The following is a 27,145-nucleotide window of genomic DNA, read 5'->3' as shown; positions in this document are numbered from 1 at the left end:
GCTACATATCTGTGGCTTAAGACTTGACACTCCATTTTCATCAAACTGGAAAATTGTCATTTCATGGTCATATTTTGCCATGAACTGGATACGACGGCTTTACAGAGAGTGGGAACTAGCATCCCTAGACTAATCTCTAGCGGATTCATTTTCCGCAGTCAGTGATGATTTCTGTATTTATTATGACAAGGAAATCACAGCATAAAACATTCAGGAATGCCGGCGCAATTTAACAGCTTAACCTATGCAACGCGATCAATTTGATGGTCCTAGTGAAGGTCGCTGGGGCGCAAGATAAACTAATACCCATCTTGGTAAATTCAGAAACTCCACGCTTTTCTTTTTTTCACTTTTTTGTCATATTGACGAATTACTAGTATATTTGCCAATATTCCGCATTATCATCCAGCTTAGAGAACCAGCGCTTCACCGTTTCTTTGCCAATATGCTCTTTAATGAGAGGGAGCTGATATGCGTTACTTTGTTATGGCACTACAATTCATACACCACCGGACACTTCTGTCCTTTCGAACCAGCACTCGTACTGAGGTCTAGTCTGAGGAAGATGGCTGAATTACTCCGGCCTTCAACATGTTATCAAATTGACCTTCCTCTTCCCTTTGGAAAACGACAGGAGTGCGGCGCATCCGCAACTTAGGGGGCATGCATCACCAATATCTCTATGATTTTTGTAAAGTTCCCGAGATTAAGGTCATTTACGGCAAAGATTTCGGCAATACCCTTTAGCCAGATTTCAACTCCACTGGCACACTCTTCTGAAGATCCTCTTAAGGAGGAGCATTTTTTTTTTTAATAAATTTTCTCTCTATTGTCACACGGCGCACAGTGGGGTCTGTTGGTTTGATAGATCTCTAATAAATTATCTTAACGATATGTCCATCATGTATAAAACGCACAACCTAACCTTTTGTCTGCAAGCATTGTAGGCCCCCAGACCTCGCTAAGCCAGACGGAAAAAAATACTGGCTGGTTCCAGTATAAAGTCTGACGTATCCGAACTCAGGTCACACTCGATAGCCTGCGAAGTGTCTGCTGAAATTCGTACTCAGTGGGCTGACACCGCATCAAATACTATTACTGGCACCTCTGTGTTTAGCTGAAAGGATGTTTCAATGCCCTTGACCTCGAGGGTTCCGGTCTTGCATAAGACTTCTGCGCCATGTGCTAAAAAGAAAAAAATTCGAGCAACATTTCATCATACAGTGGAGTCGAGTGGACCTATGTAAATCGAATCTCAAAATCATGAGTTCAAAGTCTTATGTTAAGATTTTCCATGAACTGGGCAGTCATCCCAGACCCTGTCCCCTCTACAGTAAACCTCAATCTAATAAGAAACCGTCACGGTAGCTCAGTCGGTAGAGCGCTCGCTCCGTGATCGGAAGGCCCTAAGTTCGAATCTCGGCCGCGACTGACCTAAGTCGATAAAAATAGGTAGCAACTGTTCCTTCAACAAGCGCTCGGCAGGTTGAAGGGAAAGTTGCGGGTCCTTCGGCTGAGGCCTTTAAAACCGAGGCCCCGTGTCACGGCAGGCGTTGGCACGATAAAGATCCCTCACTGCTCAATGGCCACGAATACCGAGTAAAGCCCTTCACCAGTATATGGGGACGTCTCTATATGAGTGAAAAATTCTCGAATGGGACGTTAAACAACATACAATCAATCAATCAATCTCATAAATTCAGTAAAGATTACAAATCGAGCCACCTTTAAAAAATTGTTTACTTGCCCTCTCCCGACCGACTGGCTAAAAACGATCCTACTCAAGACTTTTTTTAACCTCCAGGAAGCAATTATTTTTTATGTATTCTGGAAAATAGACATTAAAAATTTAGCAAAAATTGAAATTTTCTGAGAAAATTTTTTTCTCACCTACCTACCGACCCAATTCTTTCATCCTGAGTCGGGAGAGGGCAAAGAAACATTATTTTAAACTTGGCCTCGTGAACACGGCAAAAACACGCACCCCTGGAAACACCACAGGGAGGTGAGATCAGGTGCCTAGGAGGAATAAGCATCCCTTGTCAACCTGTCACATCCGAGATGAGCCCTCTATATTGATGTCGTTTGATTAGGTAAAAAGAATTATATCTGTAGTCAAAATGGTATAAAAACAATGACATAACAAGATTGCATGATAAATTGAACAAAGGGACTATTTGATATTTTGGATATATCTGTTTTAAGCACACATTGTTGCAGGTATGAGACTATATCTTTCAAAAAATAATCATTCAATGCTTTAATTTGATTTGACTCCGATTTAACTCTGGAGGCGGGGTGAAGGTGGGTTGAGTTAAAGTTTGAACCTAGTTGCTTATTACTTACTATCATTTATACAAACTGTCTACATACACGTACCCGTTATCCTTACCTGTGAACAGAATCTGTGTAGTTATTTAAACTGATGTTTTCGTAGATGATATATTAGTAGGATTTCCTGTCGTTAACATGTTCTATCAGGCATTGGGTGGAACAACATTTATTTTAAACTCGTACTTAAGTTTAACTTCAGAGATATATCATGTAAATTAACCAAACCATGATTAGAAGATCAAAAAATTATTTATTTTTTCTGGTGGTGTTGTTTTCCTGTATACAAACAATTTTCTTGAATTGTGTAATACACATCGAATTTAAAGGGAACATAATTGATCAATTAAACAGTTTTAAAAGGTACGGTATAAAGTCGGACCTTTAAACCCCTCCCCTGCCGAGCAAATGTTCCTCCGATGACGTGCGGCCCGCACTCAGTTGTGTGAATCTGGAAGAGTGTGAAAAACTTTTTTTTAACCTTGTTATACTTTTTTTAACGGAATAGGATAGTTCCAATGAAACGTGTTGCAGCATTACCGCGGGTAGACCACGAGATTACAACTATCGACAATCTGACGTCACAGTTTCCGCCTGTTCAAATACAAGAATTGATTTGTCGCTTGCCTCGTTCTTTTGACCTTTCACCACAGATACACAATCACAATACATTTAGAAAAAGATACGATATCTTTTAGTATGTTTATTTTCTCGTAAAGAACCTTCAGCACAGATTTATTTGTGACATCACTTGCGCCATCGGGAGTTGTTGGTTCTAGAAAGGTTTAAATAACAGTTATAATCACGGTTAAGTGTACGAAAGTCAAATTCAGTATGTATAAATACGTGTAATCCTTTTTAAGTGACCACTGAATTTGACCTTGCTTAATCTCCTAATTAAAGTTAAACCTGCACACACCGACATGGAGGTAAGTTTCGTTTTATTCTTTTTGTGCAAAATCTTTCTCTCCCCCTCCATTTCTCTCTCTCTGCTTACAACTCTCTCTCTCTCTCTCTGCATTCCGAAAACAATCCTCCCTCGAGGTGCCGTGTTTTTTTCTGGTTGATGTACTTCTTAACAAATTAAAGTGGATGCTAATAATTATGTATTTAAATATTGGTATTGTGTAACATTAACAAAAATAAAATGTATTACCAAGATCAGAGGACCAATATGATATTAAATATTACAATTGTACTAAAGTATTACAGAGATTAATTCTTTTTTCTTTGGATGATAGAGTAGGACGAGCTACTGAATTTAAAAATTAAAAATATTAAAGATACCGTGTTTATTATATCTAGTAAAATAGAGCTAATGATTGGACAATCCATATAAAAGTAAATTGTCGTACGAATTGTGGATTGAGTAAAATGCGACACAGATCCGTTAATGTCTGTTGATCCTTTTTTCTCATTAATGCCATTAATGCAGATCAAGCCCCATAGCTTTCAGTGCTAATTTGGCGTTTAGTTAAAGAGTCAGCTAAGACCAAGAGCTATTTAATTAACATGTATTAAATTTTTCGAGTGAAATTACAATTTTTGTTAAATCTGTACAATTGTATTTGTCATAAATGAATACATTGTATATGAATATTTTCATTGAATTTTGATTTAAGAACCCTCTATACACTGCATACTATAGAGTTCTGATCTTGTGGTGTTTTTATGTAGTTAGAGTAACCTAAATAAATTTAAATCTACAGTTTATCAGTCAATTTCTAATCAATCCAAGCATTCTTAACATTTTAATAGGCCAAGATAAATTAATTGAACACCTCATCTGCATGCCCTTTCTCCACTCAGGTAAACAGTGATTTCTGTTCATCAAAACGTTGTTGACTTTGAAGATTTTTCCTGTGGGTAAAAGCCAGGCACCCTATGTTGAAAACGATATAAATAAGCTCAATATTTACACCTTCATACAATATAATTTTCTCAGTGTCCAAAAAACATTTTCGTTTAGCGTAAAGAGGGTCCTTAAGCACAGTTTTAGTAATATAACAAAAGTATCAAGCAGCTTGATAGTCCAAAACATCTCAAGTATGTTTTAGTAAAACAAAAATAGAAAAGTTATATATATATATCTTTTTATTTGTCATAACATGCCTGTTACATGTACACAATCAAGCAAGTTATTCTTAGTTGAACCCTTTTCTTATTACACATGTATATCCATTTTTTTCTTAAATGGAAAATGAGGCTTTGTCTTTACCACATTTACATTTATAAATTTATTTCGAAGATTTAATTTTATAGTTAACAAAAACAAAGTATGATATTTATGTAATTTTTACGTCTTTCCATTGCAGTCTTCATTCAAAATAAAACATATAATTACAAACAGATCCATAAAGAGTTCATAGCTTTATCCTTACAAAAGATGTAGGAAAACTTATTTGTTTTGAGGAATAAGATGGAAGTCGGGGCACCTCAGTCCTGCAATTTTAGGGCATGTCAGCTGGGATATCGAGAGATGGGTTATTAGATATCTACTGCCTGATTTGAACGCATAATATGGAATTCTGACAAGTTCGAAATGTCTCATATACTGTATGCCCAAGTTGTAATTTATTGAATCCTTAGTTTTTATAACAAAGAATGTTTGAATTTCGATACTTTGTTCAAATAAAATCTACCCAAAATAAAGAAATATTGAATGTCTTGTTTAACAATCTGCTAATGGCGTCTGTGGTTTCTCACAACACTTATTGGCTGGGTATTAAAATTACTCTCTTTACTATCCATGCTCTATTCTTTAACAAGAAAACACAGCACATAACGCATGCATAATTGCTGAAATTTCACTACCCTTTTAAGTTTATGCTAATAACGTATAGAGAATTCAAAATACCAACATTTACTCTTTTGGCAATATAGCATGTTGGTATACATGATGCACATTGTTAAAAACTGTGCAAACAACATTTAAATTTAAAAATACGTATATATTATACACTGAAATCTTAGATTTTTCTGTGCTTTACCTTCTGAATTGTATGAACGAGGCAAACAAATAAATACCGGTGTATAGGCAGACAAGCCTTAAAACTGATAGGATTCAAATTTTTGTTTAAAAAAAAATCAATTTTCATATTCAAACGTCAGTGATCAGGTCCTTATTTTATTGGTCTCATAGGACACGTCAGAGTACATGGTACACATATGTATAAGATTATGAAAGTCAGTATAATAAATAAATAGCAAGTACATGTACATGGAAGTTGTTAAATCAGGTTTTTGTAATTATGAAATTCTTAAGAATTACAAATAATTCATTTTCCTATTAAATGGACGGTTGTCAGAAACAATTTCGGAGATAACAAGTTCCTTTTCACTTTGTACACTAAGAAATTAATTTCCAAACACTAGGTTCGCTGTAATACTTTTTAAAAAATACTTTATGTTCACTCTTTTATTGTTATCATAAACACGAATAGAAAATCGATGACAAGAGACAGCATACTGATTCTATCGTCCCCCCTTGCCTTTTGGTCTATACACCCAATTGTATAAGTAGTGCATTATATATATATAGAGAGAGAGAGAGAGAGAGAGAATTTTGAAAATGAAATACTTCCAATAAACCAATGTAAAGGAAAAACAGACTACATATGTATTCTTGAAGGTGACAGAGGCAAGTTTACTAGTAATATCTACTTACACATTTCACCCAGATATATTTAATGTTGGGTTCGCAGTTAGATTGACAAAAATGTCCATTATCAAAGGTCAAGGTCACATATCGTCTCCCTACGACCAGTTTCAACTGTACGTCTTATATAATTTGGACCATTAAAACATTTTATAGCTAATGATCAATACGACTGTATTTATTCAGTTACTAAAAATTTAAAGTTTGTTCTCGAATTGCATATTTTTTAAATATCCAATTCAATTCTGAAATCAATGCTCGAGTGTAGCAATAAAATTTGAGATACCAAGATAATGATGGCTTGAATCCATTACATTCATGAGGAGGTACTTCAATTTTCTTTACTCGTCTCGTATCGTGGCTTGGACTATATACATAGGGGAAATTTATGGCCCTGACCCATGATCATTTTTGGAAAGTTCAAGTCACATACAGAAAATAATGAAATTTCCACAAAGTTCACGGAAGCGAGAGGATTGCGCATAGTTCGGTTTTGTTCATTGCTTTTATAAATACTAAATTTGACTACGGAGTACTCCGTATATCTCCGTATATATCAATACATAGGGCTCATTGCGGGTTTGCCCGGGCGATAGGGGATGCTTTCTCTTCCTAGGCACCTGATCCCACCTCTCGTGTTTCCAGAAGTCCGTGTTATTGCCCTGTTCACGATTTGTAACGGGATTTATGAGATTGATCGCTGTTCGTTATCTTCACATTTTACAAGAAAATATTGGTTTTCTTTTTCATATTTACTTGTGTATTTTTCTATATCTTTAAAATATAGGGCCAACTTGCAAGTTTTTCATACAATCAGAATTGCAACAACTATTGTAAGGTATTTATTTTATTTCATTTTTTTTCGATCGTTATAGTATCTTTTCTTTATCCCGATTTTCTGTATCATCTTTTTCTTCCGTCGTTTATCCTAATCTTCTTTCGAGATCGCGTGAATATTTAATATTACAGGTAATTCTAAGGATTTACTATTTTGGTCTTTTTACTTTTTATTCTTCTATATATTTTATTTACAGATCTTTTCTTTATCTTTAGTTTTCTTTTAGCCATTTTTACTCTGTCATTTCTTTTTTATTTTGATTTTCTTCCACACATGATCGGATGGACACCGGATATGATTGATTGATTATGTTGTTTTACGTCCCATTCGAGAATTTTTCACTCAAACACGTAGAGACGTCACCATCTGCCGATGAGGGCTTCAGCTCGGCACTCAGGACCACTGAGTAGTGAGGGTTCTTTATTGTGCCACGGGACCTCGGTTTATAAGGTTCCATCCGAAAGACCATTGGCGTTCACTTCTTACAACGGATATAAAAGATATTGTTAACGATTTACTTCTTTGAATTTTTCTTACGTGGAAAGACTTACTTTTTGAGAGAAAAATATACATTCAGTTTATACAGATTTTTTTTTTAAAAAAATCAGAATTCATTTAAATACATGTAAGTTATTTTAGTATTTTAAAACAATTCTGTGCATAGTTGAACAGACATGTTAGCGATTGCTTGACAGCCGCACCATTCATTACATACATGTATATGTAGTCATCAAGGTAAAATCACACAGACTTTAATTAAACTGTTAAAAATCACAGAAAACTGTCTTGAACTAGCTTTACCGAAACCAGTCTTGAAAATCTGTTGTTTTTTCACAAGTAAACGGGACCATTGCAAGCTAACTAGAATGAGAAAAGAAAAACTTCATTATTGCATGTTTTCTAAGATAAATGAACAGACGTCATGGGAGATTACTGTCGTTGACTTTAATGGCGTTTAAAAGGATAATTTCTATGCAACACCTGTACAGAAACATGCATGTAATACTGTAAGTAATGAACGGTCAAGTAGGTGTTGTAACAGACCCACCTGCATATATCCTGACCGGTTAAGTGGACGGCTTTGCTGAGTAAGAGAACTTGGCACCCATATATCATCCTACATAACTATCCTATAGAAATACTTTTGCCAAAGTTTATCTTTGATGTGCCCATATAAGGTCATTAGCTCCCTCAGCCTTAAAATGCGGGGTACCTAGATCAGAAAAGCAAGAGCGAGGGAGGAGACAGACAGAGGGAGCGAAAACGCTACATGAAAACACAAGGGAACGGGTGCAACATCGCGAGGGCTGTTGAATACTGCCTCCCTCGCATTGTTGCTACCTGTCGTTGTCGTTCTTTGCTCTCTCGTGCTGTCTCCCTCCAATTTCGTCCCTCTGTCCTGCGATTCTGCTTGTACAAATTTGGGTTTTTACTAAAAAAAAAAAATATATGTATGTATAAGTACATTTGTAAATATAATATTTTTTGAAACAGTAAAAAAAAAAAAAATATTTTAAAAGATATATACCTGATTCTATATTTTTCTTGATATTGCAAGTCATTGTTAATTTATTCCATTGTAGGAATGCAGGATTATAGAAGCTTGTCTTACGTTGTAGTTATGTAATAAAGGACCCTTGATTATAAACCGCTACTTGGGATCATAGAATATATGACGTAGACCGCAGACAGGGAGCTTAGAGATAAGCCAATACCAATGGAGCCTGTTATTTCGATTTTTAATTAAACTTTTATTTTCATGGCTCAAATTTTATTCATAATGGTTGTATTTACAGAATACTTATCTTTTAGACGGTTGTAGATATTTATCATTAATAATCTTTTTTCACAGACTATAGTTATATTAACAAAATTTAAAACACATGTCAGATATCACTAGTGATAAATACCGCTACACAAAAGGCCCATATGTATAATGAATTTCATTAATTTTCATACTGAATTCTTTCACTATCATAATGCAAACATTTCGTATTCTTCATGATCCGGAGATTCGATACCGATGTTATAGAGTAGGATTTTCCCCAAAGCAGGATCCCCCGAAAATATACTACGATATACAGAACATTACTAATAGGGGAGGGGGAAAACTGGCTTAGGAGGGAAAGTTCTAGTATAGAGTAGAATCTCCTCCCTCGGAAAGCTGACTCTAGAGTGCGATTTTCCTGTCGGAAATTCTACTCAGAAGCCCGTTTTCCGTGGAGGAAAGCCTACTCCAGAGTTAGTTTTTCGTGGGAAATCCTACTCTACACGACCAGTATAAATAATCTCGACCGTAGACCCTGGATCCCGGAAAAAGAATTTCCAATTTTTGGTTAAGGGTACATAGTTTACTGTCATGCCTCTGTTTGGTCTGCCCCCTGCCCAGGAATTCTAGCAAGTTCTTCTAAATGTCCAAAAGTAAAGAAAAAGGATCTTCAAAGTGTGATGTATTTTATATAATCGACGATCATCTTCCTTTCCTAGGACTTGAGCCTTTAACCCAAGGTCCATTAATGTTGAAGGTTTACAGCTCATTGTGATCATGGAACAATTTGTCTACTAGATGTCAATGAGCACAGATCATGCAATCAGTTTGTCTACTAGATATCAATGAGCACAGATCTTGCAATCAGTTTGTCTACTAGATATCAATGAGCACAGATCATGCAATCAGTTTGTCTACTAGATATGAATGAGCACAGATCATGCAAACAGTTTATCTACTAGATATCAATGAGCACAGATCATGCAAACAGTTTGTCTACTAGATAACAATGAGCACAGATCATGCAAACAGTTTGTCTACTAGATATCAATGAGCACAGATCACGCAATCAGTTTGTCTACTAGATATGAATGAGCACAGATCATGCAAACAGTTTGTCTACTAGATATCAATGAGCACAGATCATGCCAACAGTTTGTTTACTAAATATCAATGAGCACAGATCATGCAAACAGTTTGTCTACTAGATAACAATGAGCACAGATCATGCAAACAGTTTGTCTACTAGATATCAATGAGCACAGATCACGCAATCAGTTTGTCTACTAGATATGAATGAGCACAGATCATGCAAACAGTTTGTCTACTAGATATCAATGAGCACAGATCATGCAAACACGTTGTCTACTAGATATCAATGAGCACAGATCATGCAATCAGTTTGTCTACTAGATATCAATGAGCACAGATCATGCAAACAGTTTTTCTACTAGATATCAATGAGCACAGATCATGCAAACAGTTTTTCTTCTAGATATCAATGAGCACAGATCATGCAAACAGTTTTTCTACTAGATATCAATGAGCACAGATCATGCAAACAGTTTTTCTACTAGATATCAATGAGCACAGATCATGCAAACAGTTTTTCTACTAGATATCAATGAGCACAGATCATGCAAACAGTTTTTCTACTAGATATCAATGAGCACAAAGTTTTACTTATCTCGGCCATGGTAAAAATACAAGTTGCAGTCGGAAGTTTGTGCGCTATAGAGTTTTACCGGTACGTTTTTTTCAAAAGAAAATATTTTAACCGAAATAAATAAAATGAGTAAACATATTAAATGGCAACGCCAGCTACTTACTACGCCCTAATAATGACAATGCTCAACTGGGTACTACACCCATATAATGACATTGCTCAACTGATTATGAAGCCCTAATAATAACGATGCTTATAACTGTTTACGATGCCCTTTTTTCACAATGCCCTACAGGTCACAGTGTGCGACGCCCTACACTAGTGGATACAATGTCAATGACTCTAATGCCTAGCGATGACAGTTTTCCAGTACCGGTACTTCTACCCTATATAGTTTCAGTCCAATTTTTTTCATCATTACTCTAGGAAACTGATAGTCCCGTGAAGTAGCTATGGTACTCGCATCTGATTAGTTTTGAATTACCTCTAATATGCAAGTTTTCATTAAGTACAGTGTAATTAAAAAAGAAAACTACCAAACTTACACGTGAAAATATTTATCGTTTTGAAAAGCTAGAAAATTTTCATCCTAATAATGTGCCTAACAAAAGTGGTGTTTTATAACAAAATGATTCATACATGTAGTATCTTTTAATTCTTAATATATGTAATACACAGCGTTAAAATAGCACTCTGGCAATAGCATAGCATGTATTTAATATGTACTTACAACAAAATTCCAGAAACTTACTATCAAGAAAATATCAGTTTAAAAAATCCCATATCAGGTGAATGACCTATGTGTGATTTTTACAATTTATTAGGAGAGGAATGTCGGTAACACATTTATAGGGTACAGGCCTTTAATTATCAATCCCCAATTGACCAGTGGGATAAACAAATAAGCAAATCTTACGGCTGTTTTTGTAATGCTTTTTGTCACCTGATGATAATCTGCTTACAAGCTCGGATAACCTATAAATATGGAACACAAATCAACAGAGTAGGTAAAAAATAATTGCTCCTCAAACACCGTAATGTAATATGATAATTGTATGAATTATATGCCGTTCGCTTGATTTCATCTCTGAGTTTGTGGTATTATTTGCAGGAAGTGGACTTTTAAATTTTGAAAGCTTTGGAATAAATATTTTCAATCTTTCTCTGGGGGACGGTTCTAACAAGAGTAAAATTTGTCAAGCTGTTCAGTAACTGACACCCATTATTTAGGTTCGTACTGGTTTAGTATGATGGCCGATACTAAAATGGAATTTTCGGATGATAAAATAATGGCAGCCTTGATGGTAAGTCATTGATATAAAAGTTTATAATATTCCTTTAACTTCGAGAAGTTTAGGGATGTTATAGGATTCTTATTCCGACTGTGAAAAGATTTTTTTTTTAATTTTTCAAATCTGAATCGACATTGCAGTTTTATATGATTTCTCTTGGGATAGTTGTTTCGACATTGGTTTAGTAGTATTTATGACCAGCGAGGACAGTATTTATGTTTATTCAAAGATTTACTTTATGCTGTTTACTTGAAAGACCAAATTCTTTTATATATGTGACCTTTCACCAAGGTCTTGCATTTTTTGGATAAGTGCACTAATTGTTTTCTAACACTGTAATCATTATACAATCTTATCAAACCGTACAGGCCTTAGCCTCTTAATATGCATTTTTTTGAACATCTCACAAATGAACACAGAGTCGTGAAGCGGTGATAACTTTAATAAACTGTACCATTGTACCTCTAAGAAGATGTGAGAATGAAATCGATTCATGGGAATGATTCGAGAATGAAATCGATTCATGGGAATGATACCATCATTCGTTTGTCTTACTATTTGTTTAAACTTTATTTTGAAAGTCTGGTAAAATTAACTCCAGTATTTTATCAACATTTCCTCTCCTTAGTATCAAGCAAGCATGTAGATCTGAATTATCTGTGGTTTTGATAATGTTTTCCAAATTCTTTGTATTATCATTAAGGTTTGATAATTATCTTTCCCTTTTCAGAATGGGGAGATAAATGACGGAATAAGACAAGGTAAGAACTTACATCTCCGTGAATAGTGTTAAGAGTTTGGTACCCGTACACGTATATTTCTTTGGCGTTAGAGCGGATTGCAAATTTATAAATTGACCTTTACTGAATCTCACAAAAAGGCAATTTTATTTTATATCAGTGGTCATTCTTTTCCTCCAGAAATAAAAGAGACCTTTGAGTTGTTCGATAGTGACCGTGATGGACGAGTCAGTACACAGGAAATATCCGTCATCATGAGATCTTTCGGAATGCTTGTCTCCGACCAGGAAATGGAGAAAATGGTGGCGCGATTAGATTCAGACGGTAAGCATACATGTCGGGGGAGTGTTAGATCAAAGCAATATGTGTTTCAATTTCTCGAACACATTTTTGCGAAGCTGTAAGTCAGAAAAAAGAAAAGAGCTCATATTATTTTGTACTTTTGTGTCACCTTCCTTGTCTTTGTAATTAATAGAATGAACAAGCTTGGGCAGATCCCCGGGAAGAGTTGGGTTAGATGGTCCATATCCCTAGCCTTAGAATTTTTAGTGTTAATAAGTACATATCAAATTAGGCTTAAAAGGCTTTGAACCATAACGAAGAGTGCCCCCCTTCCACCAAAAAAGACCGTAGAAAAGAAAATTAAGTACAGTATGTCAACTCAAGCTGCATCTCTGCATTGCCCCTTTTCCGCGAAAGATTTTTTTTTGTTTGTAGATTTTTGGACAAAAATTTTCTTCTTCTTCCAGTAATATGCCGGGGCTCCAATGTTGGGCATTTTCGCACATTTTGCACTGTCGTGTCAAAGAGTCTTAACACAGAAAAACAGCAAGGTCATTTTGGATTAATTTAAGATCGTGAAAAGTAATATTTAAAGTATGTCTCTTAGGTTATAGCTCATTAACGAGATAATAGTGTTGTAAAGTGAAGTATGGGGTTATGGTAATGTTGAAATTATAGAAAGAGTACACCTAAAATTCTGTAAAATGCTTTTTCATTTAAAACCAAGTACTCCCAATTTTATGATATATGGTGAATTAGCGAGAGTACCTTTAACTGTACATATCAAAACAAGAATTATTGCATACTGGTCAAAAATTTTAAGTGGAAAACAATCAAAATATTGCAATTTAATGTACAAATTACTTCGTGCTAAATTTGACAATGGAAATGAATGTAAATGGTTAAAGAATTTGAAATCAATTTTAGACGATTGTGGATACAGTAATATATGGAATCAGAACCAATTATTCAATAGTACTTGGCTAATTAAAAGTTTGAAACAAAAATTACTAGATCAGTTTCAACAAAATTGGGAATCAAACTGCAATAATTCTTCAAAAGGTGTGATATATAATCTATTTACAAATTCAAAATTTGGATGCCAATTTTATGTAGATAGCGTCTTAAGTAATCATAAGAAACAAATTTTAGCTAGATTCAGAACATCAAATCATAAACTACCGATTGAAACGGGAAGATGGGAAGGTACTGAAAGAGATAATAAAATATGTCTTTTATGTGAAAATGATGTAGGTGACGAATTTCATTATATTTTATGCTGTAACAAGTTAAAAGATGAAAGAAAATTGTATATTCCCAAATATTATGTTACAAGACCAAATGTTATCAAGTTTAATGAATTGTTCTCATCCAAAAATGTTAAGCTATTAAGTAAACTTTGTTCGTTTATAAAAATTGTAAACGAGAGAGTCAAACCTCCTGGTTAATAACATCTATATATATATATATATATAGAAATATGATGCAATTATAAACACATTTTGTATATATGTTACATGTTTTGCTCACGCATGTATGTTGTTATAATTGTAATATGTTGCTTTGATCTCTATGTTGTTAAATAACAACCAAAGAGATACTAATAAACTGGTAAACTGGTAAACAGAAGGAGTACCATGGCAGGAATACCATTATGTGATCTGGGACAATTTTCTCAGCGGAGCAAGATAATTAGGGAACTTGAAGCTTTAATATACTGACTATGCCCGGAGTTTTGATGAATTTAATAACTCTCTTTTCAGGAAATGGAACCGTTGAGTTTAGTGAATTTGAGAATTTTATGTTGACTAGTGGTGTACTGGACAAAATCCCTGATGAAACCGACGAAAATCTGAGGGACGCTTTTCAGATACTGGACAAAAACAATGATGGTTATATCGACAAAGACGAACTCATCTTCTACATGACAAAATTTGGTAAGAATAAATAATAGTAATGCGTTTATCAAGATCCAGTAATACTATTATGAAATAATATCCACATTTCTATATGTGATGGCCCCAGAATGGATTGATTCAAAATTGATAACAATAATTTTAATGAACAAAACATTGGATTTCAGTTTCGGCAGTTAATTTACAAATTTACGTGAAAGCTAAATTCACTTTTACTATAAACTTTTTTGGGGTTAAAAAAATATTTTAAATATGCTGATCATTTTTAAATTCCATCTTATCTTCTTTACTCCTGAGCATCAGAAGCTGCATGAATATGATATAATGATCACAGTTTTCTCACCAAACTGTAAACTTTTTGTCACATGAGGTCAGAGTTCCTGCTCCAGAAGGGCTGGAAGTGGTAATGCCGTGACAAACTTCTGAAGCTCAGATGACCGTCAAGGCCCATGGGCTTCTTGTTCAAATCAAATGTACATGATCGATGTAACAACATTTAAATACGATTTAGCAACTACTAAATAAAATATATTTATAATTTTTGGTATTTAGGAGACAAGATGGCCGCCAAAGACGCAGAAGAAATGATACAAGAAGCAGATCAAAATGGCGACGGACGAATCGACTACAAAGGTATTTTACTAAGGTCTTACCAAGAAACATTTCAATTGATTCCGGAAAACATGATGGCTTCTTTATTAACGTAGAACAGTACAAAATAATTAGAGTTTTAATTATTTAATTTCAGAATATGTTCGCCATATGACAGGAAAGTTATAGTGATACGGTAGACATGTATTTATATGTTTATAGACGCATATGTGTGAATACGTGATGAACTTAAAATGGCTATTCTGACATGTTGCTGTCCCAGGTATACAGCAAAACAGTAAAACTTAAAATACAATGTGTCTACAATAGTCCATTAATGAGTATAGATATGCACGCAAATGAAATTGGAAGTGCTGTTTACATTTTTTTTTGTAATGTTCAACGTATGTATGTCCTGGATCCTAGTGCTGTAAACTTTATGCCTGGCTTCATAGACCAGGAGAAAATACATGAACATGCTAAATGATTCTTGGTGTCAGCATGTACATGCAGGTCTTCGTCTATACATATGTAAAGACTAAATATACCAGCTCTATTTCTTTTTATGAAGACTTTAACATCATCAATTTGTGTAAGGATGCATCGTACAATTTTCTGTGTCGGATCTATCGTAAACCTAGGAATGAGATTTATAACGTCTGAATGGATGAAGACTGGTAACCGATAACTTATAAGAAGAAGTCAGCTATTGTGGTGGTCCATGATGAATGAGTTAAAGAACTTTTCAGGGACGTATATGTTCTTATTAATGTTGTACAATGTTCTGTGTTTATCATGTATTGTAGTATTGGAATATATATCGTATACCATATAACACAGGTGTACAAATTGTAACATTTACTGACAGATATTAAAACAGTTTTCAAAACTTTTGATTGTACTTCTCTGTGTACAACATATATATCGTATACCATATAACACAGATGTACAAATTGTAACACTTACTGACAGATAAAAAATTTTCTAAACTTTTGATTATACTTCTCTAAGCACGTGTGCCGCAGCAACAACCACCTGCTATAAATCAGAGGCCTCCAGCTGAAATTTAACCGTATTAATGTTAACGTTGCACATGTAATATTATATGCATGATTCCTATATATTTTGACTTGATTTAAATACCTTATCAATATTCTGAAACAGAGTAGGGTAATACAGTGACACGTCCCTTAACCCCCAAAATAATGAGTTCCCCTCCCCCTATCAATGGCCTTGGTCGAATAGAAAAAAAAATGATATGAATTTATATATTTAATTACATTTTAATGTGCCGGAACCCTGATCTTAAAATAGTGACGCATGCAGGGAAATACAATTTTCCAAGTAAGTCTCTCTCTCAAAAAAAAAAAAAAAAAAAAACAACAGATTTCCAGCTTTTTATAAGGAATCAATAAGAAGGGTTATATATATTTTTATTTTGAATCCATAGATAAAACAAGGAAGTACGAAATGTATCAAAAAAGACGTATATTTGATATCAAAAATGTTTGAATCAGGAAATTGGGTTTCAATTTGTTTTCTCTAAAAGAGGTTGAAACAAGGAAAGGTCAATTATTTGTGACTTTGTCAACAATCCTGCGCTTATTTTAACTGAATATGATGTAATTTAAAATAATTCCAAAATCTACAGGTCTTTTATAACCAACTTCCTTCATTATTCTGAAAAATTAACTTCAGTTCTATTGTATCATGTCACTTAAAACCTAGTTACATACATGTAATTCAAAAATAAAAAGGCGGGGCTTTTTGGTTCAAGGTCATTATTAAAAATCAAGTATTCCTATACAGAATACCTCAAAGCCAGATTTATTTCGTTCATTGTCTGATAAATAAATCTAAATAAATTTAATCTTTGATAATGCTTGCAAATTAAAGGCAGAGAATACTTGACAAAAGCAATGAAGACCCTAAAGTACTTGAGCATTTTTATATACTGTACAACTTTTAAGGGTTCGAGTTTTTAGAAAACTTTGTATGGATAGAATTTTAATTAAAAAGTTGCTATGAATCTACATCCTTTGAGTATAAAAGTTTGTATACGGTGTTTGTGTTTTTACTGTTTTTATATTATTTAGTTCTGTCTGAAAATCAACCCACGCCATACGTGACAATGTTCATATATCTATACTTACACTGGTTTATTTTGTATTACATTAATATATAATTTACTCGATATTAAACAATAAATTCAAATGAATTGTTTGTCGTAATTAATAATTTGACCGGCCTCATATAGTTATCATTTTCATCTTTATGTATGATTAATCTATTCTTCGCCATTCATGTATATTATAGAGATACATGTATATAATAATAAATTTTTTCTTCCCTGCTAGATGGGAAGGAATATTTTCTGGTGTACTGGATCTAATGAACCATGAGGTCTTATGAAACCGTGTACAATTATTATAACAATTTGCCTCAGGTAGCATAGTATATATTATACAAGAGAAAGCGTACCTTGGTTGACTTGTAATTCCACAGAGCACATGTTCCCCACACCTTTCCCCCCATATTTTATTACTGACACTTGTAGGCAATTTAAATAACTTAGCAAAAATTGCAAGTAAAAACAAAATCCTGCATTGATTTATTTTTTTTCTTCGGGCTTCCTAAGGCCTAAATATTAATTAAGGCAGCTGCATCGGCATATGTTTTTCCATATACTTGGGATGCATGTATCGACTTCTGCGCTGGGACAACTGGGAATTTGTCAGTAATTCACGAATTTCATTAGTAATGCGAACCGTACGAATCAATAAACTCTTGTATTACTCATAACGCTCTCACACAGCCAAGCTGTAATCACCCGCGGAAAATGAATGGAGGAACAAATTTTATCTAACAAATCTGCGTCCCTCTTAAACTTGTGTTCTATTTCATCAGGAAATTTAGCTCGGAAGTGTGAAGAGCCGGACATTATACATTTAACAAAATATCTTTTCTCATAAGCAAAGACTGTGTCATCCATCGAAGGAGGGGTCCGCATCAATCGATTAGGAGTCTAGGAGGCAGTTTGATTCCACGTGTTTTGAATTGAACACCTGACTTCCGTATTTATGAGGATCAATGATCAATAAATTTGGCATTGATTAAATCTTAGTCGGATGATAATGTGATCTGTTAATTAAGTCGATTGCGATTCTATTGTCCGATAATACACAGATAGTTGCCGGTGATTAAATGCTTGATACATTTGTGTGTGTTTTGGCGGTCTGAGATATTGATACGGAGATCTGACCGATTCCTGCAAATACGATATGTAGGATGGGAAAACATGGCTTTCTGTGGAGTGTCATTTATATTTTAGATTTAATTCTCCTTCGTGTGGTGAATGCAGAGGAAGGTGGGTAGATTCCTTTTGTTACATAATTAGCTTTTATTACACAAGCATGCTGTTTAAAATAAAAATTGTTAAGCACACAGCCATGTGTGTTTGGGGATTAAAAAGGCACACTTTTCCCATTAGCTGCAGCGAAGTTCTAAATTATAAGTATTAACCCAGCGGATGTGGTGAAACAGATTCTAGTGATATGTTTGGGATGTCACGGAAGAGACACAAATAATGATACAGTGATAAAGGGAATGGTGACCCAATTCTTCAAAAAAAATCGATTCTGATATAAAACTGAAAAATATAACAATTTAATTATCAATAAGAAATACTTTTTACAAGTAGTGATTGTACAATTTTGAACAAAAAAGGAATTTAACGTGTAATATTGTACCCCCTACCCCCTTCGAAATCCTGACTTCATTAGCGTTAGTAAGAGGAAGAGAACATAAAAGTGTACGAAATAATTGAAAGAGAAGGATGTAAAAAAAAAATCCAGTCGATGGCCCTAGAGATCTGTAAATTAAGGGCTTTCAGTTTGTAATTATAATTTATGACGAAGTAGACATAAGGATAATGTAATGCTAAATTGTAGAAATCATTGAGTTACACTATATATATGCCGCATCCTTTGCTCTAGCCTTGGAGTAGTAATTATTCATTTCTTTATATAGCCATTGCCGTTTCGTAATTTTAGATCAAGAAAATATGACGTTACATATAGACGATTTTATTATATAATGTTAGGGCTTCATCTCGTACTTTATTAATTGATAACCCACTTGTCGTATTTGCATTTAAAATAATCAATATAATAAATGGTGTTTATTAGAGGGGATCCCCATCCTCTTGTCGATAAGATGCTGTTGAATAGCATACACTATATATTGGTTTATATATAAGTAAAGTGGGTCAGTTTGGTTTATACCTGTCTTTCTGACATATTTTCTATTTATTAATGAAAATATGCATTATGACTACTAAATAGTCATTTATCAATAAAAATCTGCAATTTGACTATTTTAGTAGTCATAATGCGGATTTTTATTGATAAATAGACATATGTCAGAGAGACGTTAGTGAAATACACGATGTCATAAACTAGTATGAACATGATGATCTGAACATATGATGTATCTTTCAAATCTTAAAAAAAACCCTTTTTTTCTTTTTTTTTTCTTTTTTTTTTTTTTTTTTTTTACATAAAAATGCTATTATCACTTATGTTAAGACATTACTTGTTATAGAAAATGTGTTTTTGATAGGTTTCTTTTAATGTAATATAAACATCTGGCACATGTGAATGTTTCCGATAAAACACTGATAAGTGCACATGAGCATTTGTAACAACAAATTCCAACAACAGAGAGTTGACATTGTGGGAATCTGCAGTCTGGAGACTCCATTTAATTACCACTGTGACAGTCTTTCAATATGAACTCAGCTAATTCTGAAATTTATGATTCCGTTTTCCAAAAGCTGATGAACAACAAACGTTCTCCATCAACCGTTCACAATTGTCCGACGTAATAATATTGATGTATCCAGACATAATATTAAGCATCTATGACAGACAGCAACTGTTGAAATCTGTCGGGATTTCTTATCTGATGGCCTACTGTATCACAAAGCAGCTGATCTTTTAAACCTGAAAGTTCAACCTCTGTTTTACATCTGTACAAGGGGTAAAGGTTCTTGATAACAAATTCTCAGATGTTTCAGGAATGTAAGATTCACGACTCAGTCTAAAAATTACAAGAAGTTTTGTCAATTGTTTCAAGTGAGAATGACACATTAGTATGTAGAAAAGAAAGAATTTAATATAAGAACTGCCTTGAATTTGGTGAGAGGAATATATGATTAAGTGGAATACTTCTTGTGATATGGAATGTATTTGGTCGCAGCCCAAGAAGATTGAAGAAAAAGTCACTCCAGGTGTGAAAATGACTTCCTTTTTCACGTCCCTCAACAAAGAAATATGAACACAGATTAGGCTGAGTTATTGTGAGATACGTCTATTCCCGTAGGGTCAGTGCGCCATAATAATTACATATTCGTACAGAAGTGTATGTAGTTTTTCTACCTGCTGTCCTCTACACATTAAGGACAGACGATACGTTCCTCAATAATATATAATTTTTTCCAAGATTTTGTCATTAAAGTATTGCTACTTTAACATGTTTACTCACAAAAAATTAAGGTACCTTACCAGGCATTTGTGCAAGATAGTAGTTTTTCTTATATAATCCTTTTGGGGGAAAATCAATTTACCAATATCAAATTTTTTTAGTGTTTGGACTTTTAAAAGACGTTCTGAAGCTTGTTTAGAAATCAGAAGGTAGTAAAAATTTTGAATATTTTTCATACATTACGAAGATATACAAGACAGATATTTGAGGAATGTATCGTCTGACCTTAAGTGATGTGTACGATTGGTCGTTCTTTTAATTTTGCAGTGATATGTATTACAGTAACACTCATCTCTGTCCACCTTAAATGGCCCCAGTCTGAAGCAAGGGAAATAATCCAAGAGCTATTTATTAATATTTGTTCCTTAAAATTGTAAATGTATGTAAAATTTTTGTTAGAATTAACATTTGGTTCTGATGAAGCTATGGAAACTTTACAGACAAAGGGACAGATAGAGAAAAACCTGGCAAATGTTGATCAATGCGGATTATCGATATATATCATTCCCTTTTCAAACAAGCGTTGGCCCAGACTTAGCAACCGAAACGATAGACGAGGAAATATTTGTTGTCATTTGAAATAGTTCTTAAGATAAGATGTAACATTAGTTAAGTGAAAACTATGAGTTTGACACATTCGTTACTATATTTTGTTATGCAGTGGGTTTACTACTCTTTGCTAATGGAACTAGTATCCAAAGATCACATTTGGATGGTACCCAGCGGCACGTGATCCCATTGACCAACATCAACAAAGCCAAGTTTGTGGAGTTTGACCCTCAAGGAAAACAAATCTACTGGGCAGATATAGGTACTAGGGAAATATGGCGCACAGATCTTTGTGGAGAAGGTAATCTCAGAAAATGTTTCCCGTTTACGTTTTTCTTTCCTCATGACAATATACATGTATACTCAACATTTATGAGGAATCAGTTGCTTACAAAATTGCAGTTTTGATACACATGGAAACCTAAGTATAGAATTTTGCATAAATGTATATACCATGTATAATTACGATTCTGTGACATAATGACAAAATTACTATTACAGAGCAAGAACGCGTTTACAGTCTTAACGCAACATCTTCCACATACTTTATAAGTCTGGCCCTTGACTACGAACAGCGTACAATTTACTGGACCAATACCGGATATGACATCATAGAGCGTGCAAACCTGAACGGAAACAGGCACATGGAGATAGTTAATGAACGGATTAGCTCACCTGCGGACCTAGCGATAGACATTAGCAATGGGTTTGTACTTGTAGTCTAGGGCATGTTATTGACATCTCGTACCAATCTTCAAAACTTATTTGTTCAACAGAACTGATTATAAATGTCAGCAACAAACGGCTATGTATTTATCAGATTTTATCTGCATGGAAAGCACATAATATTAGAAAAATCTTTCGAAAATTTGTTGAATATGTTAGTTGTACAGAAGTGTCTGCGTATTCAGACTTGCTCGTCATGTCGAAGAGCAAAAGAACATGTATATATTGGTATAAGCGTACATCTTACATCGGTTTGCCCCTGATTTTTTTTTTTTTTTTTTTTTTGTCTGACAAGTACATTTTTTCTTTTCCAAACTGTTATGCTCCTCCGACATGATTGTACATTTTAGCACGATTCAAACGCAGTTCTAATACATGTACATGTATAAAAAAAAAATTAATGAAATATGTATTAAATGTTTAAGATTAAATTATTTCAAATTATTGTTATACATAAACGTACCTCTGTAAATTGTTGAAGTTTAAAAATGCAAAATCTGGATAATACATCAATACAGGTGTGTTTATAGACTATGATACGATAAAGAGTATATGCATTTAGAACTATGATTCTATATAGCCATTGTTACGAATGCAATAATGATACTATTTTTTTGTTACTAAAGAAAGAGGATAAATCCCCCAATCAAATGCTCTAATTATTTTTAACATTTGCCTCTTCTCTCTCACTGTTAATATGAAGGCTCAGTGTTTCTTTTTCGAGAAAAAAAGGAAATTAAAATAACAAAGTTAATTTAATTAAAAGGATCTTTACTCACAGACTGTCTCAAGTTTGACCCAGTAGAGCCGCTGTCTAGTCAGATTTGTTTTTGTCGGTAGAATTACATACATAATGTTATTCAACATGAAGTTTGGTTTTCCAGGAATTTATACTGGTTGGACGGTGGTTTATGGCCAAAAATTGAACGAAGTCAGCTGGACGGAAGTGCCAGAAGAGTCGTGTTCGATTTGCAGAAGGACTACCCTAGTGCTCTGGCTTTGGACGTCAGCAGACAGGAACTGTACTGGAATAATAAAAACGACCAGTCTATGTGGGTCGGCAAAACGGACGGATCCGGCAAACGGCAGCTGGCCAATAAATCAGTTCATTCCTTCCCAGGCATGATTGGCCTATCCATCTTAGGTACCGTGTAATATGTACGTCCTTCCACGCAAATGGAATGACTTTCTAATACCTCTAATCAGAGAGAAAATCTAAAACTGACGAAACACTGTAATATTTCTTTTATTTTCCTTTTAAACACTTTCAAATTATGCCCGTATGTTATATCAAATTTTCTTTATTTTATCTCGATCATCTAATACAAATTTGTCTTCAGTAAAAAATCCCCTGAGAGTTTCTTTCCCTTAATAACTAATTTATTTACACGTTTTTGATTTATAAAATGTAACTTTATCGCTGCAGCTTGATTGCTAAAGTCACAATAAATTGCTCAATTAATTTCTAATACCGTTTTCAGATGACTATATATACTGGGAAAATTATTACCTCAAGAGGATTGAACGCATGAGCACAAACAACCCCAAAGCAGTAAATATCATCCTTAAGGATGTGGGCGACGTACAAGAGGTCAAGGCCATGAAAGTCGAAGCCAATGATTTAAAGTGTGAGTAATATTATTCTAGATACATGTATATACAGCATGAAGATTTTGACACGACATCATATATATATAGAGAGAGAGAGAAAGAGAGAGAGAGAAAGAGAGAGAGAGAGTATGAATAGAAAGATGTGCATTTTACAAAATGGGAGGGGTGTCCGTAGTCAAGCGGAGAAGCACCCTGAGCAGGATTCACTTTTCAGACAAGTCAAACGTAAACTTACATTTGTTAGGTTTGTTAATAGAAAGGGTTATATATATATATATATATATATATATATATATATATATATATATATATATATATATATATATATATATATATATATATATATATATATACACATTTATACACTGTATGCTTACAAAACCATCTTTCTAGAACTCGATAGATTTTAATCTGAATATAAAACTATACAATTGCTGTGTTAACCAGGCGCTCCAGGAGCTCCAATAAATATCAGCATAATGGATGTGACAAACACAACTGTCACAGTCACGTGGGAGGCTGGATACGACTGGGGAACATCTCAAAACTTCAGAATAGAGAGGAATACGTCAACCGGGTGGAAACTTTTGAGCCAGAGCATTCCATCCAACAATCGTCAAACATTCAACCGTATTATTACGGGCTTATTTCCGAATCAGAGTTATCAGATCCGAGTCAAGGCATGCAACGCTGTGAAAGGGTGCAACAAGGAGAAATTCGATGTTGTACACACTATTAAAACTAAAGGTACTGTAGGCTTACGATGTAGTCTGAAAATTTGTATTATGTGTTTTTCTTACAATGATCTTCTCATTTCTAAATCACTATTATTTATCAGCTTTCATTTCATTTATCTGATCTCTCATTTCATTTAACTTTTTAATCTTTTCTTAACATTTTTGGTGTCTAATGGCTGTTAATTTTAGTAGAACCTTTAACATTATGCATACAGAAATGTTTGTTTAGAATTTTTAATTTACTTTTAGTCGATCATTGCTTTAATCATGCATGGGGACACGATTTTTGTATGTTTGATGATATATATATAAATTAGGGATGGCAATCGAATGCGGAATTGCTAATCGGTTAACCGCAAGACGTTCCGACCGATTAATCGGTTAATCGTATAAAAAATTCTAGACATCTTTCATCACTGAAAGCTCTTCTGAAATAAAGAAGACCATAAATATGTTACATATAGTAATATTATGTTTATATTTGATCATAACACTATTTATAATTTATTTCAATTTTAATAGGTAAAAAATAATTAAGAATTCCATGCCTGTAGTATCAGATACATTTAATTATCTCTGAATCAGCTAAAATAAATAGGTGAAATTTTTATTTGTATACTTTTAAATTGAATTTTCGGGGAAAATTGTGTTCAATTTTACACATATATTAATTTTTTCCGACTAACCGTTTACAGATTTTCTAACCGATTACCATCGTTCCGACCGAGTAACCGGTTAACCGATTAGAAATTGCCATCCCTAATATAAATATTATACTCTTTCCTCTGACTGTAGGTTACCCGGAAGTGCTAGTTAACCCGTACGTTCTTAACGTTACCAACACAACTGCTACACTTACATATAAACTCCCAAATTACAAGCAAGCTGATCTGATAACATTGGTTGTTTTGATCCGGAAGCAGGGTACATTGTGGAAGTCCCTCAAGAAATTTAAGCCCAAAATGAGAAGTGTCTCAGGCGAAATCTTTGTGGAGGTGTTCGACTTACAGCCCCGTACAAGATATGAGTTTCTGGTTAGGCCCTGTAACGCTTATGGATGTAACCCGAGAGATCCCGAAATACTAGTGGTCACTACCTTAGGTATAAAATTTTTGACTGTGGTTTTTGAAAATCAGAAATGTTGAAACAGAAATCTTGTAAACATTTATTTCAAACCCCCTTTATGTTCTCAGGCTACCCAGATCTTCCCAGAAATCTTCGTGTCTCCAAGATAACCAATACGTCAGCGAAAATAGTGTTTAGTTCAGATTTCTTGAACACACAAACAAAAATAATGATTAATATAGAAAGCCAAGGAGATATGCTGCTACCAGACACTCCCTACACCATCATGGCTTTAGAGGGAAGACAAAGGGTAGAGGTAGATTCTCTACAGCCCAAAACAGTGTACCATGTGACGTTGGGGACGTGCAATGTTTACGGTTGTAACCCAAATCAGACAAAACCGTTTAGATTTGTAACTCGAGGTAATCACCACAGCCTCAAATTTGTCAGTTTAAATCATACATTAAGTAAAAAAAATCTCCAACTTCCTGATATTTACATTCAATTTCAAAACTTAATTAAAAACTACAATTATCAACAGGGGTACCTGACAGGCCATATGTTTTCAAGGTCACAAATAAGACATCATCTTCTGTGACCTTGACCTGGGGAGTGGCCTACAGCAAAGAGGAACAGTTCCATGAATATTCCCTCCAAATGGCTGTGAACAATGAGAACTGGACGATAATCAGTAGTTTTGTCTCCCCTGATAGGGGTGGACTTATAAACTATACATACAGCGAGCTACAGGAAAACACACGATATTCCTTTAAGCTCTCTGTATGTAACGTCTATGGATGTAGAACTGATCCAGCGCAGACTATCACACTATATAGCGATGGTAGAGATCAATTAGATGCAATATATACTCTTTCTCACTTCGTATTAGACTTAGTATAATAACACAGTATTAGTTCTCAGTATCACTCTACTCTCTACTGTAATGTAGAAAATATCTTGACTTGCTTTTAACATAATTATATATATCAGTTACCAAACCATTATGAATTGTTAAAAATTCTAGCAACTTTAGTTAACAGAATGCTGTGGTTTTTATAATAAAACTAAATTCGAACACCAAAATGATATTAGCAACCTTTTGTGTGAGTAGCACTTTGTAAAACTAATGATGTGTTTGTGTTTTACAGGAGAGGATTTCGGAGAAGCTGATGACGGGCACAAGGAAACAGACTTGTTCACTTCTCGTGATCGACTCATCATCATTATCGTCTCTGTTGTCATCAGCTTGTTCATTATTCTAGTTTTAATCATTTGCGTCATTAAATGTGCCATGAGAAATAAAAGCTCAAAGGATGAATATCTGCACGTTAAATATAACGATAAAGCAGCTCAAATTTAGTCAGTATATAAGTATGAAGATTATTTTTTATTAAGATTTATTTTTGATGCTCAAAAGCAGCAATATATGTATTTAATCATAAGTTAAACTGTCTCATGGGTTCTTTGTATATGAATAATTGCTTTGAAATACGAATGAGAAATAACTGTTTAATATGTATGCTCATAGAGTTGTATGTGTACTTGTGTATGTGCTTCCTGTTGAATGTTGCTGTGATAACGTGTCGTGTTTTAGGTTATGTTGATTTATCTCATGAAATATGAGATTTTTTTTAAACGTTTAATAAATGATTTTATAAACAATTGTGAATTTTAGCTTATGTGAACGAATTTTCCTTACCTCCAGTTTCCTTACCTTACCTAGAACCAATGGGCAAATTTCAACCAAACTTGCTACAGAACAACCCACAGGTGACGGAGGTTCAGATTTATTTTTTTATCAAATGAAGTGTAACATCTTTTTTCAAGGAGA

At 34.1% G+C, this 27,145-nt stretch overlaps 1 protein-coding gene across 2 annotated transcripts; it reads left to right on the top strand.

Annotated features, from left to right (window-relative positions):
- Positions 1 to 11,496: 11,496 nt before the first annotated feature.
- On the top strand, positions 11,497 to 26,976 carry LOC133186815 (uncharacterized). 2 transcript variants are annotated; one of them, XM_061322150.1, is made up of 14 exons: positions 11,497 to 11,565; positions 12,284 to 12,314; positions 12,474 to 12,617; positions 14,339 to 14,512; positions 15,044 to 15,124; positions 21,288 to 21,476; positions 21,677 to 21,881; positions 22,786 to 23,045; positions 23,383 to 23,529; positions 23,960 to 24,259; positions 25,045 to 25,350; positions 25,443 to 25,736; positions 25,856 to 26,155; positions 26,463 to 26,976. In XM_061322150.1, exons 1-14 carry the CDS (start codon positions 11,509 to 11,511, stop codon positions 26,672 to 26,674), a joined length of 2,700 nt encoding a protein of 899 aa, XP_061178134.1. In that variant the 5' UTR covers positions 11,497 to 11,508; the 3' UTR covers positions 26,675 to 26,976. The 2 variants fall into 2 exon arrangements, with proteins under 2 accessions (XP_061178134.1, XP_061178133.1); XM_061322149.1 differs by lacking the exons at positions 11,497 to 11,565; positions 12,284 to 12,314; positions 12,474 to 12,617; positions 14,339 to 14,512; positions 15,044 to 15,124 and adding an exon at positions 17,795 to 18,449.
- The last annotated feature ends 169 nt before the right edge of the window (positions 26,977 to 27,145 follow it).

The sequence above is a fragment of the Saccostrea echinata genome, unplaced genomic scaffold (genome assembly GCF_033153115.1).
Source record: "Saccostrea echinata isolate AGI-Se365-2 ecotype Australia unplaced genomic scaffold, CSIRO_AGI_Sech_v1 ptg000014l, whole genome shotgun sequence".
NCBI lineage: Eukaryota > Metazoa > Mollusca > Bivalvia > Ostreida > Ostreidae > Saccostrea > Saccostrea echinata.
Note: the sequence above shows the minus strand (reverse complement) of the source record. Positions and strands in the feature narration are given on the sequence as shown.